The sequence below is a fragment of the Poecilia reticulata genome, chromosome 8 (assembly GCF_904066995.2).
Source record: "Poecilia reticulata chromosome 8, P_reticulata-male-v2, whole genome shotgun sequence".
Taxonomy (NCBI): Eukaryota; Metazoa; Chordata; class Actinopteri; order Cyprinodontiformes; family Poeciliidae; genus Poecilia; species Poecilia reticulata.
This window is the reverse complement of record NC_088837.1, coordinates 6,921,941-6,941,458: the sequence shown is the minus strand read 5'-3', so window position 1 is coordinate 6,941,458 and position 19,518 is coordinate 6,921,941. Positions and strand designations below refer to the sequence as shown.

General features: G+C 44.1%; 1 protein-coding gene across 1 annotated transcript; it reads left to right on the top strand.

Moving 5' to 3' along the window:
- Window positions 1-411: 411 nt before the first annotated feature.
- LOC103468447 (trinucleotide repeat containing adaptor 6B) lies at window positions 412-19,115 on the top strand. Its single transcript, XM_008415545.3, has 21 exons — window positions 412-743; window positions 3,239-3,326; window positions 3,981-4,002; window positions 4,420-4,866; window positions 5,576-8,347; window positions 8,437-8,583; window positions 8,726-8,919; window positions 9,202-9,264; window positions 9,351-9,509; window positions 9,646-9,783; window positions 10,536-10,706; window positions 10,842-10,958; window positions 11,716-11,923; window positions 12,023-12,175; window positions 12,351-12,518; window positions 13,257-13,403; window positions 14,570-14,662; window positions 14,884-15,093; window positions 15,281-15,348; window positions 16,345-16,484; window positions 17,085-19,115. The coding sequence occupies exons 2-21, from the start codon at window positions 3,270-3,272 to the stop codon at window positions 17,611-17,613; spliced, it is 6,003 nt and encodes a 2,000-aa protein (XP_008413767.2). The 5' UTR covers window positions 412-743; window positions 3,239-3,269; the 3' UTR covers window positions 17,614-19,115.
- The last annotated feature ends 403 nt before the right edge of the window (window positions 19,116-19,518 follow it).

Below are 19,518 nucleotides of genomic sequence, written 5' to 3'. Positions count from 1 at the left end.
ATGCGAAGTTTTGTAATAGTAGTTATAGTAGTGTCTCTGTATAAACTAATTTAAAATGTGTTGATATCAATACTGGTCCCTAAGGAAAATAATATAAATATCAATTATAAAACAATTTATATATGTGAATAATATATAAATATATTTATACAATTAAATAATAATATTAATATATTATTATAACTGATGGAAGTTACTTAAAAATATGTTAAATAATTTCAGTCTTCACCATTCTAATAACACTCTTCTTCGTTCTGGGTGCATTACTAAAGGTAAACGCGCCCTCTGGTGGACCAAACGTATAATTGCTACCCTCGCGGAAGGCGCTCATAGCTCAAAGGCGCCCTCTGCTGGTCCACAGCCGATCTCGCCGTGCTCCTCCTCCCCTCTCTGATCAACAAGCAGCCTGGTGATATAATACACTGGCTGAACCTCCACAGAGAAGCAAAATGGCCGATAGTAAACTAACCGATCACACAGCGATAGACAGTCATCAAGAGGATATGTATTTTTTGTTTACAGCTTGAGAACTACGTTTGCGCAAAAAAGGGTAGTTGCGGTTTTTTTCCACTTTTTCTACGATTAACATTTTTTCGCCTGCCGGTGATGTCATTTCTTATTCAATTTAGCCTTGAAAGCCTCGAAGAACTAGCTCGCTAGGCTAGCTACCTTGCTAGCCTGCTAGCGGTGGGTCTGCAAGAATATTTGCACAGAAGCACTTTATGTCCTGTGTGATTCCCGAGGTGAGTAATTACCGTTTTGAATGTTTATGCGCTCCGGGAGTCTTTCCTCATCGCATATGACGCAGCTAAACCCGCAGCTGTTCCTTCATTCACACGGCGAGCTACAACGCTGTTTTAGGGTAGCTTCGCTTGGACAAACGTCATACAAGTTTCGTCGTATAAATTTGGCCCTGGCAAATGTTGGAGCCCAGCACCCGGGCAGCCTGCTAACCCGCCTCTCACTTGAAAAGCTTAAAAGGTTGTCGAGGGTCTAATTGCAAAATGTGTGTAGGAGGGAGAACGAGAACAAGAGGCATATTGTTAGTAAGTTAACGTGACGTTGGTGTTTGTCGGCTGCGTTCAGGATGTGGCTGTGCGGAGCCGCAGGGAGACACCTTGCTCCCTGACAGCTCGCCGCCTCTAACCCCGGCTCTGTGGGTCAGAGGACGGTGCTCAGCCGCTGCTTCACGGGGGACCATGTTGAGCTTCTTTGAGTAAAGCTGCTCTTGTCGACAGCTACCCCCAAACCTCCACTGTTCCTCGTTAGCGTGTTATTTAAATGAGGTTAATAATTTTTTTCCTGCGGCTGCTCGCGTGCACTTAAAAACAATGTGAAGACATGTCGTATTTTACATAGTGGCGGATTAAACCCACAAGCTATCCAGTTAGCTTGCGCTAGCAACGTAAACATTGTGCTAATTAGGTGCATCTAAACAAGCTGAAACGGTTGAACGACGGCGGCTTGCGAAAGTAACTTTTTGTCACTAGCACAACAAATTAAATGAATTTAAATTGGATTTATGTAATAGGACAACAGAATGTGGTGCATAGTTTTGAAGAAGGAAAGTGGAACCTGACTTTTATTTTATTTTTTTATTTTGGAGGGGAAAAAAAGGAAAGTGTTGCATGTATTTCCATTGAGACCACTTTTCCCCTGATGCCCCCAAATAAATTGCAGCTCTACCATCTCTCTTAAGAAGTCACTTAAATGGCCAGCATGTTTCACCTTTGGGTAGTTTGAGCTTTTTGTGGAGCAAAGTTCAGCCGTTCCACCATCTGAAAATGGAAACAGTGCGGCACAGCTGGCACAAATCTTCCTGTGAAGAGTGGTGAGAACAAAAAATGAAAGAAACCCATTCAAAGACCAAAATAGGGCTTTTGAACTAAATGCAGAATACTGTTGTAGAGCACTGACAACTGCACACCACCTAAAACACACCATCTCCACAGCGTGAGGTGGAGGTGGCGGCATCATGCTGTGGGGAAGCTTTACTTTATCAGCGACAGGGAAGATGGCTGGAGTGGAAAAATGAGGGGAAAATAGTTGAGACTGTGGCAGAGGTTCACCTTCCAGCAGGACATCGACCCTAAAAGCAGCAATAGCTACACCTGGAAGCTTTCGATCACAGTATATTCAAACACCACTTCAGGTGTTTGAATGGCCCAGTCAAAGTTTGGAGAAAAATCAAACTAGCAAGAGTCAAACTGATGCTCTCTTTCCAGTTTGACTTGGATTAGATCCACAAAACTCCGTTTGAGACATACCCCAACAAATAAAGAGCTATGTCCCTGCTAAAGCATGCCACACTTTTCAGATTATTTATTTTTCAATTTAGAAAGTAAAACCTTTTTTCTTTCCATGTCACATTCGTGCACTACATTTTAAAATACTAAAATCCCCCAACATGCATTGTAGTCTGTCGTTTTAAACGACGGGCATTCAGGGGTCTCGAATACTTCCGCTCCAAACGCCTGCGTCTAAAAAAAGAAATTCAATTATGTTGCACTTGGGATAACGTAAAAAAATGGATAGTTTTGCTGCGACATAAAACGCACAAAAAGTATTCTGATGTGTCCACAAGCTGAGCTCCAATAACAGGACGTGCTGTCTAGGTCAGTGTAGCAGTTAAAAGGTTTCTTTTCTTGCATAACATTTCTTACAGAAGACTTAAAGGAGTCACAATTTTTAATTTTCTTTATGAATTAAATGAAATAATTGCAGATCAACATTCTACTGAGGTCTCAGAAACTTTTGGGTTTCTGGTGAAATTTTCTTTTAAAAAGAAAATCTTCTCATTGTAAATTTTCTCTTTTCCTCAGCTGACTCACCTGTGATAAGCTCACATGAAAACAATTATCCTCTGCTGCTAGAATGCATCCAACATCGGCTTTTTCAGAAACGTACGAGTCCACGCGTGTGTGTTTTTTTTTTTTTTTGCTTGTTTTTTTTTCCTGCAGTCTGCACTGTCTGCCATTTGGACTTGCAATGGTTTGCTGGTTAATGAATTATGCAACTCAGCGCCAGAGTACCAAGGCCTGCTCTCTAAGTTGTCTAGCCCCGGTTACCTTTTCTCTCTCTCTCTCTTTACGACGCTGACATTGTCGGAGACGATCTGATGAACGCGTCGAAACGTCCCGCTTGTTTATGAAGACGGCGCGACTCGGACGCATGTGCGTCTGAACTGCAGTGGCATTAATAGCATGAATAATTGAATGTGTGCATTTCTTTTTCGCAGGCAGGAGAATCAAGAAGGGGAACAGCAGTTCATGGAAGACAAGAAAAAGAAGAAAGAAGAGAAAAAGAAAAGGGAAACCTCTCAGAAGGTCGGCCTGGAGCTCCTGCTGTGTATTTTCAGTTAGTTAAAGAATGATAAAATTTTAAAAAACGTAGTTGAGGTGAAATGATATTTTAAAATGGATCTAGAAATGTTTCTGATTAGTCAAAACGGTTTCAGTCTGACTGATTTGTCCAGATAATAAAAGCAGAAGTTGAATCGGGCTCACACCAAAGTGTGTTCATTCATACCTGGGCGTCTTATAGACGATAAACTAAACAGTTTATTTTATATTTGTGACCAAAATTGTCAAATTCTAACTACTTGTAGAGGAAATTAAGATCATTTATCCAAGTAGGAAAGAAATAATTTTATTTTATTTTTTACTCGGAGTTGTATTTTTTTAGCTTTGCTGTATTGGTAACTATTTATCTTTACATGCGAGATTTATTGGGGTTTTCTATTTTTATTCTGAGATTGTGAAAGATTGTAGACATAAAATAGAAGGAAGTTTAGAAGAGTTTGGTGCAGCTACCGTAGATTTTTCTCCAGGTAAAGGCACAGATCCAAAGACTAGCGAAAGATATTGAGGATCTTTAAGGATTTCTGCTTGGAACCATTTGAAAGTGTACCATTTATGCTGTTTTATGAATAAAGCATGATGTTTTAAATGATTTTTTAATGTATCTGTTTCTTCTTTTAGGTGCCAGAACAGAAAATCAAAGGTAAATATATATATAAATATTTTAAATCGCGACTTTATTATTCATGGCTTACATTATCTTGGGTAATGTAGAGATTTGCTCTGCATTAACATTGTGAATAAAACTCGCAATTAATTAATCGCATGATAAAATGAGATTTGTTATTTGCATTTTGTTTGCAGAGATGCCACGATCCATTTTATGTATGACTTTGATTGTGTTTGGTTTTTATTTCTGTTTATTGTCTTTTTATTTTGGTTCCAGTTCCAGTGTTATCTGTTTCCTGCTAAATTAAAAGTTTATTGGTATTTGAGAGAGCAAACTTGCATTATTATACCATATGATTTGAAAATGGTCTCAAACCAACAAAATTGACGGTCCTCGTTGTGAATCTTACATTAATTCCGATGTCGTAAACGAGCCTTTCTGACATTTCAGTGCCAGAACCAGCCAAGCCCTCCTGTTCCCAGCCGCTCGCCACCCCAGGCTCAGCGTCCCCCAGCCCTGGCCCCGTTTCCCCGTCGTCCCCCAGTCCTGGTGCAGGTGGGGGTTCCACCCAAGTCCCTCCTGGTGGCGGGAACAATGCAAAGCAGCGAACTGCTGTGGCCAACGGACAGCCCTCCTCCGCCTCCGCCTCGTCTCCTTCTGGAAGTCAGAGTTCACAGCAGCAGCAGCAGCGATACATGTCTAGAGAAGTACCACCGCGATTTCGCTGCCAGCAGGACCATAAAGTGCTACTGAAGAGGGGCCAGCCGCCGCTGTCCTCCATGCTGTTGGGGGGAGGGGAAAGCAGTACGGGAGGGGTGGGAGGAGGCAGTGGCTGGGATGTTGCCCCATCCTTACAGGGGGCAGAAAGCCCCAATGCAAACGCCGACGGAAATACAGGTGAGGCTAAAGGCAACCAGGTATAGAGCAGAAAGATTAAACATGCAAATTTCTGTATTTTGATGTACGTTTAGCTGATTTTATCTGAAACCATAAATCTAGAGAAAAGCGGTTTTCCATAAATGGGAACTTTGTAGAAGTAACATTCTGAATGCCTTTTGAAAAATAAATCACAGTGTTGTTCTAATAAGGGGCGCACCGATTGCCCTTTTCTGGCCGATCACCAATATTTAATGAGCCTGACATACCGATTCCAATTTTTTTTCCGATATCAATTTCTTTTGCCTGAAAAGTTGCTAAATATAGTAACAAAGTTGCTAAGTCGGCAGCAGTGAGACGACTATTGTTAGCGGCACATGTGCAGGCGTGACCTGGTGGGTGAGTCAGTCGGTCAGCTCTCCCTCAGGGCAGAGCTAAAAGGAAAAGTGACTGATTTTCAGACCTTTGTGAAGGTAGATAAGATTGATTTCACATGCAAGAATCACCAAACATTAAGGAAGCCTGTGCCGATTCCTTGGTGCAGCCTTAATTCAAATAATCAGATTTATCAAAATTATTCCCCGTATTATTATCCTCCACAGAAACTCGGAATAAAACTGACCAACTGTCGTATCCTTCAATAGATTCGGTTGAAAACTGGAGGAACCCAACATCTGAAATGTTATATTAAACTCCCAGTTACAATAACTTCTTTAACTTCTGTCCACAGATTCCAACGTGGGTTCATCCTCCCCTTCACCCCCCACCTCATCCTCATTTTGTGTTGCTGCTCTGTCGTCTTCTACTACTACTTCAACTTATGCAAATTCCACATGGGGGGCCGGCTCCGGCGGCCAGTCCTCCTCTCAGGGCTGCGGGAAGGTGTTTATGGATGGGACTGACCTGGATGACTGGCCTAGCATCACTGCTGGCCCCAAACTGAGTTCTGAAGGGGCCGGAGGAGGGATGCAGGAGCAGGACTGCCCTGGTAACAACAACAGTAGTGCCTCATGGGGGGAGAGAAACATGCAGCAGAAGGGGGGAACTGCAGGAGGAGTAGGAGGAGGAGAAGGGAACATGGACAATCTTTCCCCACCTCGCTCTTCTCCTCTTTCTTCTTCTTCCTCGCCTATTGAATGTGCTCAGCCAAGTGGTGTGTGGGTCTCCTCTGCCGCGTCCCAAGTGGAGGTAGGCCAAGGCTCGGCAGCATCTTACAATTCCAAAGTCTCCCATCTTCTTCCTGGGCCTCAGGAGAGCCCGTTGGGTGGCAGCAGCAGCGTACCTGGTGCCAATTTCAACCCTAATGTGAACCCGTCTGCCTGGCCCGCCCTGGGGCAGAGCGGGACCTCCGTTCCGGCTTGTAGCGCCTCATCGCAACACTCGTCCGTGACTTCAGCTTCCTCATTCTCTGCCAGCACCACTGTCATCACCACTCAGACACTTTCATCTGTGAATCAAACTGGTCTCTACCAGCAGCACACTGAAACCGCTGTGGGGGCCAAGACTGGAGAACAGCAGCAGCACTTAGGCAATCCAGGGCCAGAGCCGTGTTCGGGCGGGGCGGGGAGAGAAGCGGGACCAAATCAGGAAGGCGTCAACGAGGGAAACTGTGAGGTTGGCGGTGAAGGTGAGGCAAATACTTCTGGGTCTCTGTCTTCCTCCTCTGCTGCCTCGTCATCTTGGAGCGCCATGCCTCCGGTGACTTCCGAATCTGGCACTGGTGCCTCGCAGGCAGACAGGTGGGGCGGAGGGGGTACTGGAGCTCAGGGGCACGAAGGGAACGTTTGGAGGTTTGGTAGCCAGGATGACAAAGCCGGGTGGGGCAAGGGGAATGGCGGGGGGTCAACCAACCCAGTTGTATCTCAGGGAGCTTGGGAAGGAGGAAGTACAGAAGTGAATTGGGGCGGTACCGCAGAAAGTGTAGGTTCTATTAACTTAGCAATAGGAAGCGGAGGAGAAGTGGATGGAAGCAGCAGCATCAGCAGCAGCACGGACAGCGGTGGCGGCGGCTGTTTAGAGGACTCTGCCTCGCAAAACTTAGCAACTATGACAAAAGCTTGGGACAATCAGAAAGGGATGGAAGGTGGAGACGGGACAGTCGGGGAGTGGGGAGGGCCGGGTGGAGCTGTCGGAGGCGGCGGGGGACATTCGTCGTCAAGCGGCGGTGGATCCGTCGCTGGAAGTGGAGGCGGACAGAAGGATCACTCCGCACGGCACCATTCCGACCAGTCCTCCGGGGCAGACGTGGCCTTACTAAGCATGCTCAACAGATCCGATCTGGACCCCCGGGTTCTGTCCAACACGGGCTGGGGCCAGACTCAGATCAAGCAGAACGTGGCCTGGGACCTGGACACCTCAAAAGGTGTAGGGAACAGAAACGAAAGAAACCCTTCATCTTCCTCTGCATTCTCATCAGCAACCATAAACACTACCACCATCCGCAGCTCCAGGTACCCCTCCGAGAGCGGTTCTGCGTCCAATGATGCGTCGTCCGGCAGCCTAAACTCTGGCCCTCCTACGCCCAGGGATAATTGGGAGGGTGGCGCTACGCAGTCCACCGGTGGTCCTTTTATGCCTAGCAGCACCATGAGGAAGCCAGGATCGCCGGAAGACGACATGCAGGGCGGTCAAGGAAAGGCAGCTGGAGGATGGGGGGAACCGCCACCTGAAAAAGAGGGCAAAGGATGGAGGACGGACGACCAGCAGTGGGGAGGTCACAGAGGAGGAAGGAAAAACTGGCAAGACTTTGAACAACAGGGTAGCGGGTGGGGAGACGGAGCAGAAGGCAAAGGAAAAGGGGGGTGGAAGGGATCTACAAGAGGAGAAACGGGTGGTTGGGGAGAGGAATGGGGCAAGAGAGACTCTGCTTCTGGGGCCGGGTGGGGAGACGGGAGGAGTAGAGTCGGAAGCAACTCCGACGAGGGATCCTCCTGGGGAAACGTGGACGAAGGGGGATCTCAGCGAGGAGGGTGGGGCAGTGGAGGAGATGTGGGTGGAGGCAAATCCCACCAGGACTGGGGGGGCGCCAAACCCAACGCAGCACAGATACCAAACAGCCAAGCGGCACCAACGAAAGCCCAAAATCATCATCATCATCATCAACAGCAGCAGCAATCACCTGGGGGGTGGAACAGCCAGCCGAGTGTCGGAGGCGGAGCTCAGCTTTCAAAGAACCAGAACCAAAGTTTGGGGTGGACCTCTGGCCCAATTCCTCAAATCTCTGGGGGTGCGGGGGACCCGCTGGAGCCCAGCGGCTGGGAGGAACCGTCGCCTCAGTCCATAAGCCGGAAGATGGAGATCGACGACGGCACGTCAGCTTGGGGAGACCCATCGCGCCACAACAACAAGAATGTGAACCTGTGGGACAAGAACAGCACCACGCCGGGGTCAAATCAAGGCCCGCAGGGCCCACAGGGTCCGCCGCCGCCGCCGCCAGCGATACAACAACAGCCTCCGAGACGGCAGCACAGCATCAACTCCAACCCCAGCAGTGGAGCAGTGGGTAAGGGAAGCAGAATAACAATCGGGACTGATTACAAGGTGTCCGTTTCAATAGCAAACTATAAAGCTAAATGTTCAATTCCTTTACAGGCATGTGGGGCGGAGCTGCACAAAGCGTGGATGATGGCACAGGGACTTGGGGCCAGACGTCGGACTCTGCGACTGGCTGGGGAGAACCGGACGACTCCAGCAAATCAGCTGGCTGGAGGAACCCTTCACCCAACCCCAGCAAACCTGGTAGGAACCGAAACATTCATTTATGTAGCTCCAGTGGCTTTACGAAGATTTTAATCCACTTTTTAGCACCAATACCCAGTACTTCTCAATAATCTCTAGACTGGGCTGCTTTTTAAGCCGTCTTGGTTTGTTTTTGTTGCAGGAGTGAAGTCAGTGGACAGCTGGGGCGGGAAGGGCGACAGCTCCATCGCCGCGTCCCGGCACCCGAGCTGGGAGGACGACGAGGACGGCGGTGGCGGCGGAGTCTGGAACAGCGCGGGTTCTCAGGGAAGCGGCTCATCGTTTAACTCTGGAGGCTGGGGTCAGAGTCATGCTGGGAAGAGAGGAAACATTAAGGTTAGGAACAGGGTGACCTTTCTGGAACAGAACTATTTTCTTTCTTCTACTTACTTATTTTTTCACTTTGTTTTTTACTCTTTTCCCACATTGATGGAAACAAAGACACTGTCGACAGTCTTTCAATCCAAAACAGATAATCACACGATAGATGTTTCATGTTGCGTCCATCTTGTTTTTCTCCTTTTTTTTTAACCATGTACATTATTTATTGAAAAATAACTATTTTTAAAACTTTTTATGCTTGTTTGTGATTGAGAGCAATGTTTGGGTTTCTTACAGAGTGGAGGAGGCGACAGCTGGATGAATCCAGTATCACGCCAGTTTTCCAACATGGGTCTTCTGGTAAGAAGTTCTCCAAAAATCCCAAACCAGTTCGCTTTTATAAGAAGTTATCATTAAAAACATTTATATTATAATTTTTTTCTTAGGGTGATGATCCGGGAGTGGATAAAAAGATGGACGGGGACAAGAGAGGAATAAATGACTACAATGGAGAGATGCGAAGAGGAGGACGAAGCGGAGGAGGGTACCGCATGCCTAGTTCCAAAGACATGGGCCCTGGTGACATGGGACCCTACGGTGATAAGGCAAGAGTCTTATTATGCTGTATTTACATAATTTCAACATTACATTAAAATTACAAGTCACTTGAAACTGTTCAAAGCCTTTAGTTTGACTCTCAGCACAGAGTTCCTAATGGTCGGTGGTGCGTTGTTGTTCCAGATGGGTGGCCATGGAGTGTTTGTTGCAGGTGGAGGAGGGATGTCTCAGCCTCGAGGGATGCACCAGCCTGGCATGCATTCGATGAACACGTCCCCAGGGTTACGGGCTCAAGTGCCTCATCAGTTCCTGTCTGCTCAGGTTGGCTGTCCTCCATCGTCGTCTTCTTCTTTTTGCCATCCAAAAACAAAACATGTCGCTTTATGTCGCTGGTACCACTAATTTTTATGGTGCCCAATGAGAGTCATAGTCATCGCAATTTCTTTTAGTTGTTTGTTTGGTTCCCGTGGTAACCTGGGCTGCGATGTTCTCCGCTACGTTCATTATTGATTCTGGTTTTAACTCAGAAATGCACCAGAGCATCAGGATGCAGGTTTCACACCAGCTGGATTCAGAGTTGTTGATATGGAGACGGTCATAAACAAAAGTGGCTTGCACTTGCAGCTGTAAATATTTAAATATCGCAACGTTGTGCAAACAATGACAACATAAAGTGATTTTTCTTTGTTCAGTTGGTCAGGTCTAAGCCGTTGCTGTTCATTGATCTTTGATTGGGCGAAATTGGATTGTTAAATCATTATCAATAAATTTCTTGAAAATGGTCTCAAAACGACAAAATTATCTTTTTTCAATAATCACTGGGACAATTTATAGTGCAGCAAAATTTTATGTTACATTTTCCTTATTTCTTCATTCCTCAGCGCCTTTAGACTGTGGCGCATTTCAACTGTTTAGTGACAAAAGTACATAACGTTCCCAAAGCACCTGGAATCAATTCGATTCTGTTTTGTTTTTGTTTTTTTATTATGATTCACTTCAGTGTCACCAAGCCCCCATTTTACATGTCATCTCTCGCTTTGTTTTTTTTTTTCTTTTTTGTTTTTACCCTACAGGTGCCGGGTCCCATGCTGAAGCAGATGCCCTCTCCTGGTGGCAGCGTAGGGGGAGTGGGAGGTGTCGGCGGCGTTGGAAGTGTTGGCGGAGGAGTGTTCCCGCCTCAGATTTCCCCGCAGCAGCTTGCAGTGCTCAGCAACATTTACCCCCAAATGCATCAGTTCCATCTGGTACGCGCTAAAACGTTACGCAGCTCACCAACATGAGTCACCCGCTGGCGACCCTTTCTCAAGAACGAATCGGCCGTTCAAGCGATTGTTGAACGTTGATTTTTACAAAATGTTTCTTGCCATCATTTGTGGCAGGCTTGTCAGCTGCTGATACAACAGCAGCAGCAGCAGCAGCAACAACAGCAGCTCCTGCAGAACCAGAGGAAGTTCCCCCAACCTCAGCCTCTCAGGCAGCAGACAGACCCGCAGCAGGTGAGCTTTTCAGAGATCTTTTTAATCATACACATCTTTGGTTCAGCTGCTCTTCCTTGATCACACAACAAAGAAGAGGCCACTCTATCAGGGCTGCCACGGTTAGCCGACGTCATCCAGAGACATTCAGAAGTGTTGCAGAGCAAGGCGTGGCGCCTCCGTGGACAGACTCCTCCGGAGAGGGTTGTTATGGTTGCGTTTTTGTCCCCCACCCCTTAAGTTTCAGCGGGTTGAGTTAGGTTATTGTGTTGCTAAGCGACACGACTACACGATGAGGTTCACAGTGATGGTTGCTGAGTGAAGACAGTTTTATTTGTTTGCTAAAGCGTTAGCCACTGCAGCAGTGAAACAAGTGAAGACATGAGAGGTTGTCTGATTGGACGGTGGGGTTAAAAGCCATTTCATCGCTTTGGATGATTCTGGATGACCCTTAATTAAGTTCCAGTTCAAAATCTGAATTATGCAAGACTGATGTTGCAGATACAGGCAATGTACACAAGTACCCAGACTTTAGTGTGCTTTTGATTTGTAGAACTACTGATAAAAAAAGGATTATAATATAAAGTTAATAAAACACAAGATAAAATCGACTGGAAAACGTGTCTAAGCAAGTATATAGACAAGTGCAGCCAATATGTGTCTTTTTTTTCTTGTTTCTCAGTGGGTGGAGCTTATATTCAGGTGCGCTAACTAGTCCAGAAATTACGGTACTTGCACATTTTCTCATTCTTCTTCCTTTGTGTTTCTTTCTTCTCAGCTGGCGAGGATCATGGCGATTCTCCAGCAGAGGCAGCAGCAGCAGGTTGGAGTTGGAGGAGCAACACCTGGAGGAGGGAACTCCAAGCTGTCCCCCTCTCACCTGGGAGGAGGTGTGTCTAAACAATCCATGGTAGACCCCCTCCCACACACTGGAATGGGGGGTCCCTTATCAGATCTTCATGCCAAATCACAAGGAATGTATTCTGGTACGTTCCTCCAGACAGCTGATGTTTTTACTCACCTGTCAGCCGGAGTCGATGCTTGATCCAGGATGTTTTTTTTTTTTTTTTTCTTTTTCTGGTCAGGGCTCACAGCTGGTGGCAACCTGTCGACACTAGAACTCAGTCCCATGATGGGGGGCATGAAGGACATGAGTGGACAACAGTCCCGCTTTAAATGGATGATGGAGGGACATTCCCCTGCTCCGTCCCCTCCAGACACAGCCCTTCACAAGAACGGTAGGCCAACAGATGGTTCCCACTGCGATGTTTTTTCCCCTCCATCTCCAAATGTCACACCTCCGCTGCTGTCGCCTCGACTTCATTACTCACTCGCCATTCACAGTGTATCTGAGCATGACGCAGCAAATGACTAAAGCTGTTTTGTGTTTTTTTTTTTTTTGCTATCCGCAAGGCCCTATACCCAGTACGATAAAGGTTCGAGGAGGGTCTCCGTACTCCCAGTATGAAATGCTGGGCAGTGAAGGTTTAGGGATCCCACCTCAGGGCTCTGCAGACAGCTGGCACCGAACTCCTGGTAGTAAGATGGGAAACAAACCTGCCACTTCAAGCTGGCCTCCAGGTGTGGACATGCTGCTGCTTCTTCATCATTTGATCTGTTTTCATCTTACAGGATCAGTGACAGTCTGAGAAAAACTTTACACTTATGCTTTTAGAAGTTAAATAGAGCTGCAACCTTCAATTATTTTAGTAATTGAATTTATAAATTGGCACATTCTGCAGATTTTTTTTATTGATCCACTGCAGTATTTTATTTACACAATATCAAAAATAAAGAAATCAATTCCCTTTTTAAATAAGAAAATGCTTCATTGTTTAAAATGTAATAACACAACCTTCATTTAGTGTATCCTTGATTATTTGTAGATTAATTGATTTTTTGTTTTCTTTAACTATTCAGTAACTTGATAGCAAAAAGTTCTTATGAGAAGACTATTTTTTTTTACAGATGAATCGGGTGAAGCTAAAACTAGGAGTTCTGGGTAGAATGTATTTACAGAATTTTTTTTTCTTAAATGTATACATATTTTTGTACAGTTTTGGCTTAATTACTGTTCATGGTATACTGTTTTTCCAGCCGGTTAACGATTGAATGCAATTTTTTTTTACAATTATTTCAATATTCAATTAATCACAAATAATCTGATTGTTTCAGCCTTAAAGTTAAATAACAGTAGATTAAGGATTGTAATTCAGAATCAATGAACACTGAGGATTTAAGAACGTAGCCAAGGCTTTAAATCTTAATACATGCAAATTACCCGCATCATTTAAGCTACTCATGTTTCTGTTGTGACAGAGTTCCAGCCCGGTGTGCCATGGAAAGGAATCCAGAGCACTGGGGACCCAGAGTCCGACCCCTATATGACCCCTGGCAGAGTCCTCGGCTCCCCAGCATCCCCAAATCTCAATGATCCGGACCACCCATTACTACGAGACAATATAGGTAATTCACTGCCAAATGTCTTCCAGTTTTTAGTTCCTGGTTTGAGTGTTTACATATTATCCTTGAGACAAAAGTACATGATGTACTAACTCTAAAAATGATGTTTTGACCAACTGGAAGATGATAAACTCTTATTATACCACATGTACTGTTGGTTGCTATTGGATTATATTGTATTTATTATATAGTCAAGGTTTTAAAATGTTTTTATATATATATATATATATATATATATAAATAATTTACTAAGACAGGCAGAGACATTATAGTGCCCTGGTAGCTTAACAAGATTTTCTGAAGTTTTCTTGCTTCATCATGAAAATGTTATCAAACCTCTTAGCCTTGTTCACATTATAACCAAATATCAGGATTTTATGTGATGGCTTAACAGAAAGCAACACATAATCATAAAATAGAAAGAAACCTTTTATTAAAATTAAAGTATTTTTGAATATAAAAGCCTAAATTAAATGTATCTGATTTGGGTGGAGGTTCCTTCCAAAAGGGAATGACCCCATTTTCTATTGAAACGCATGATTTTTTTTTTCTTTTTCTTTTTTCTTTTTTTTTTTTTTTACAACGGAACAGTTAAAATACAGGACTAACTCTACAAACTTTTCAGGTTTTCTGTGTATCCCATAAAATGTCAATTAAAAAGATTCCTTTAAGCTTTTTTCCTAAAACTCGTTGAAGCTGAAGAGTAGCTACCAAAAGCAAGAGGCTCAAGGTTCGTATCCCGGACAAGCCCCCAATTCATGTTCTGATTCAGGTTGTTGAGCTGCAACGTCAAACGGACAACTGAAATGGGTAATAGTTTTTTGTGACAGCCGTTCAATACTAAAAGTCGTCAACAAGCGGATCTGCCCTCTCTAGGCGTGCCGTTAATCTGTGCTCTCTCAGGTGCAGCCAATTAACCCGGTCAAGCTAACGGCAACTGTTGCCATACTGTAAATCCTGTGAGGATTTTAGATAAACTCTAAAGGAAATGCCACATTTCCAAGGAATAAATAAAAAAAAAGAGAACACTCCTTATCGCTGAAGCTTCACTGCTCTGTGTATTGTAGCTCAGCCCTGCTGTTTCCTGCAGCCCTCACACGAGGAAAATCTTCTTAATGGCTCAGTATTTGGGCTGTTACTTTTTTTGCTGATGTCTGAACCGTTTGCAGGGCCAAACCCCTCCCTCAACACCTCGCTGCCTTCACCTGGTGCCTGGCCCTACAGTGCCTCAGACAGCCCCCTCAGCAATGCACACAGCACAGGTCTGATTTCTATTTTGCTTCTTCTTTGCATTCAACCCTTTTTTTTCCCTACTCATTAATTTGGAATTCAAATCACTACATGGTACATGGTTCTGTTTTTTAGAAAAGTTTCCCCAGGTTTTCTGTCTGCTAAGCTGTCATATCTGCTGTCTGCAACATGCCTCTGTGTAACTTGCATTTCATAACTCATTTATCTCTCCCACTCTCCATACCACTCCCAGGAAAGTACTCCGAGTACAAGCCCAGCTGGCCTCCAGAGCCCATCGGACAAAACAAATTATGGAAGACCAATCGCAACAGCTCGCAGCTGCCGCGTCCCCCTCCTGGCCTGACCAATCAGAAGCAGGCCTCGCCCTCCCCGTGGGGAACTGGAGGTCCGCGGTTGGCTCGGAGCTGGGGAGGGATGAATCAAGAGTCAAGATTTGGGTCAGGTACTTTGGAGAGAGAATTGGTTTCATAACCGTTTTTTTTTTTTGTCAGCTTTTGTTTTGATTTTACACTGTTAAGAAAAGAAGGTTTCATGTATCATAGCTTCTGACTAGCATGGTTAGCATGACAGTGTTTCTGTTTCATCATGCTACTCCTCTCTCTTCCTGCTATGCGTTTGTTTTTTTCTAGGCTCAGCTTGGAGTGATGGTACCTCTAGAAGCAGCTGCTGGCTGCTGCTGAGAAACCTGACCCCTCAGGTAAGGACAGAGGACGCTCACATGGACACAGGAGACTAAAAATACCAGCATTGTTTGGAAATTTAACTCAGAACAATAATTACAGTAGCAGAGGCATGTTAGATTTACTTGTCGGTAACCTCTATATTTTAGTCAACGTCAATCTTTGAATCAGTCATCTAAATAAACAAACTATATTTAGTCAGGTTCACATAAAAGGTTTTCTGATAAAAGATCTGTGGGATACAGAAAGTTACAATCCCTTATATGCAAAATCCTGAATGTTGCTCACTGATAACCAACTTTTAATCTAATTTTATCATATTTTTAAAGAGATTGCATTGGGGTGGTTTTTATGATGCAGCTGCTTACTGTGTGAAAATAATGCAGTCGCTTTCAAAAGTGGAACACCCTTTAAGCTGCGCACAAACTCAAACTTTTATGTGATAAGCCAAACTATGTGATTTTAAAGTGGAATAAAATCCTGGACTTTTCCAAATTTCTCACCTATAAAAATCTGAAGTGGATAATTGGATTTGGATTCAACCTCATCAACTTCCATAAACAAAGAAAATAGGATAGTTTAGATAAAAGCATATTCATGCTCAAGCTCTAAAATAAGTATTATCGGATCAAACGGACTAAAGGGTGACTCTGCTAGAGCTGGACTGCAGAGATAACTCAGCCATTTAATGAGTTGGGATTAACAGAAAATACTTTTTCATTCCTCAAAAAGCTTAAAAATGAAGACGATAACTTCTGGGCTTACATTAGTAATGCACACCAATTATGTCGCTGGAGACGTAGCGCTCTATCTCACCATGACGATTAAGACATTATAAATGGATTTAATGCAAAGTGCGATGTCTGCATTATTAACACGGAGCTTTTCCTCTACATAACCATTCTTACACAACCGCCAACATTCCTCAACCTTTTCTGGCCAAATACTGAATGAACCCGGTGAAATGTTTTACAACAAACATTCTTTTTTTTTTCTTCTTCTTCTGATTCTAGATTGACGGCTCCACGCTGAGGACTATCTGTATGCAGCACGGCCCCCTGCTGACCTTTCACCTGGGCCTAACCCAGGGCAGCGCTCTGGTTCGATATAACAGCCGGCAGGAGGCGGCCAAGGCTCAGGGTGCTCTTCACATGTAGGTTCACCAGCAGCTCCACAGACACTGTGGATCCAGTGGTTCTCAAATATTGTTTATAAAAATGAAACCCAATAAATTCTTTAGACCTTATGGTTGTAAGTAGAGAGGAAGTTACCGATTAATGAGTTAATCAAAAGTTGATTAATCTCATCAGTCAACTAATAAGCGGCCAGAACCTGAGTTTTCTCTTGTTTTAAATTCCCCACTTTTATGACTATATTCTGATAATTTTATATATTTTTTTGTATTTTGTTGTCTTGACATGGCCTAGCACCGTTTTGAAATATAAGGTGCATCTTGCATCTCGCACTGGACTCCATTTGGAACGTTTCTTTTTCTCGTTCTTGTATGTCTCCGGCATCTTTATTTCTGCATCATCTGGCTCCGCTTTAGGAAGACCAGCGGCACCCTCTGCTGGATGGTCTAAGCGGACGTTATTAATCGATTTGATTTCTTAAATTGAAATTAGTTCCAATCGATAATCATAAGTCAAATAGTTGTTTGCGGCCCTAGTTATAATACAAGACAACTTTGAGAAGCTTAATGAGTGAATAATGTTGTATTCCTAAAAGATGTCTTCCTTGACTTGCCTTCCAGGTGTGTTCTGGGAAACACCACCATCCTGGCTGAGTTTGTGAGTGAAGAAGAGGTTGCGCGCTATTTTGCACATTCCCAGGCCGAAGGGGCCGGCTCGGGAGGAGGGGCCGGCAACGGCGCGCCCGGTCCATCTGGAACTGGCGTGGCTGTGGCCAGCAGCGGCGGGAGCTCCCCTGGGAGTGAGCGACCGGCCGTGGGCTCGTCTTCAGGCGGAAATGGAAATGGTGGCGGCGGAGGGGAAAGGTCGTCCGGCTCCGGATGGCAGAGTCTCGACGGTACGGGTGCTTCTTCGGAAGCGTCTTCGGCCCAAGGACCGGGGCTCGCGATATTCTCCCAGTGGAGCACCAACGGGGCCGGGGAAGGAGGCGTCAGCGGGGTGGAGAGTGGGCGGTCTGGGCTGTGGGGCGGCATAAACGCAGGATACCCGAGCAGCAGCCTGTGGGGAGCACCTCAAATGGAGGAAAGGCACCAAATGGACGCCGGACTGTTGCCTGGCGACCTGCTGGGGGGAGGGGCCGACTCCATCTGATGAGCCCGCCCAACGAGTAGTACGATTGGATTTGAACACACTGATAGGGCATACACTGGGATACATATGTACTTAATATGGCACACATATTTACATGGTATGCATATTGATGTACTGAATACATACCCGTGCGTACATATACTAGTATGCATATTAACGTGCACACACTTAAAGCAGAAATGTGAGACATGCTTACACACATTCTCATGGCCAGACTTAAGCTATTATATATATGAAAAAAAAAACAAATGCAGGGACTGTTAGATGTGTATTCAGCCTTTTTTTCCACACATGAAGATTTCAACTGCTTAGACTTGAAACCTGAAAAAGAATGAAAAAGAAAAAAAAAGAAATGAAAAGTCAGTGAGTCTTAAAGACTCGACTGGATCGCGATGTGCTTAGTAAGTAGGGGGACTTTTTAACCGATTTACATGAACATGCACACACCAAATACAGAGAAGCCTTCAGACAGACAGGCACTGTAAACAGCATTACCTTCATCATTATAAGAGAACACTGAGGAGCGCAGTTTGTATTCACATCCCCTTAAAGACAGAGATTGAATCCAAACACATGCAAAATGGCTCTGATCCAGATCAGGGCTGTATCTTACTGTGTATGTTAAGTTTGTTTTTTGTTTTCTTGTTTCGTTTGGATGTATGATTTTAATTTTTGAATAGTGACATTTTGAGAAAAAAAAATAGAAAAAAAAAGTCATTGATCTGTTTTCAAAAATGCTGACCTCCTACTGTTGTATCTCACGCACTCTTGTTTTTTTTTTGTTTGTTTTTTTTTTCTGTTATTCGTTCTCGAACATGTTTGTTACTGTTGCAGTGATACATGTTTAATTGCTGGCATTTTCAGGCTATGATGCATTTCTCCACGTGTCGATGCTGCGTGCGGCATCACACACACTATGAGTATGAGTGAGACTGAGACCAAGTAAGTGGATTATAAACCACCACAGTCGCTGTGCATGTGTGTGAGAATGTGACAACGATGTGTGTGCGCATGGTAATGCCTGTCATAATGTGGGCAAGGCTGCTTACTTATACAGAAGGTCTATACAAAAAAAAATGTTATGAGTGCATTTGGTATTCTGCTGACTGTGTGTTAAGAAATATTGGCACTAATGCTTTTTTTTCCCTTTTCATTTGAAGTGTTTTTTAGTAGATATGTCTTTTTTTATTGTCTGACCTGCAATAATTAAAAAAAAAAAAAAACATTTTAATGACACAAAGAGCTGAAGGCATATGCGTTGAGAAAAATGGACATGCCAAATCTTATCAAACTGTGTGCAGTGGGCGGGGAGGGGCGGGTTGTTTACAGATACAGTGTAAGCGTTACCGTTCGTTTTTAATGGTTTGTTGTTGTGTATTTGTTTTAAATTAAGACAGGCTTTAACACTCCTGTTCAGTGTTTTCGTTTTGAGATTTTACAGAAGAAAAATTTATTTAAACAATGAGAACAAGATTAATAAAGATGAAAGTATTGGCTTCTAAGTTTGTCCTCGTGGTTATTTATTTTTTTAATGCAGCTCTCGTCAGAAATTTGCATAAATTCATCTTGGAGATAGATGTTCAGATTAATTGTGTGCTTTTCAATGCAGTTGAACAGTTCAAAAATAGTCATTATTCAAGGACAACTTAAATGTTTGTTGTTTTTTTACCAAGAACTGAGTGCCTATGTTTACATTTTTGGGGAATTTTCCTGCACTCTACACAATGTCAATATTCCACTTAAATATTTATGTATGTATATAACACAACTGAAACAATTTACAATTGTGGTTCTGTGTTTAGGCTGTGAGAGGAACCCACTTATGCACAGAATATGCACACTCCATTTAGAAAAGACCCCAGGTTGTATAGCCTCAACCGATAAGGTTCACCGTAAAAAATAACA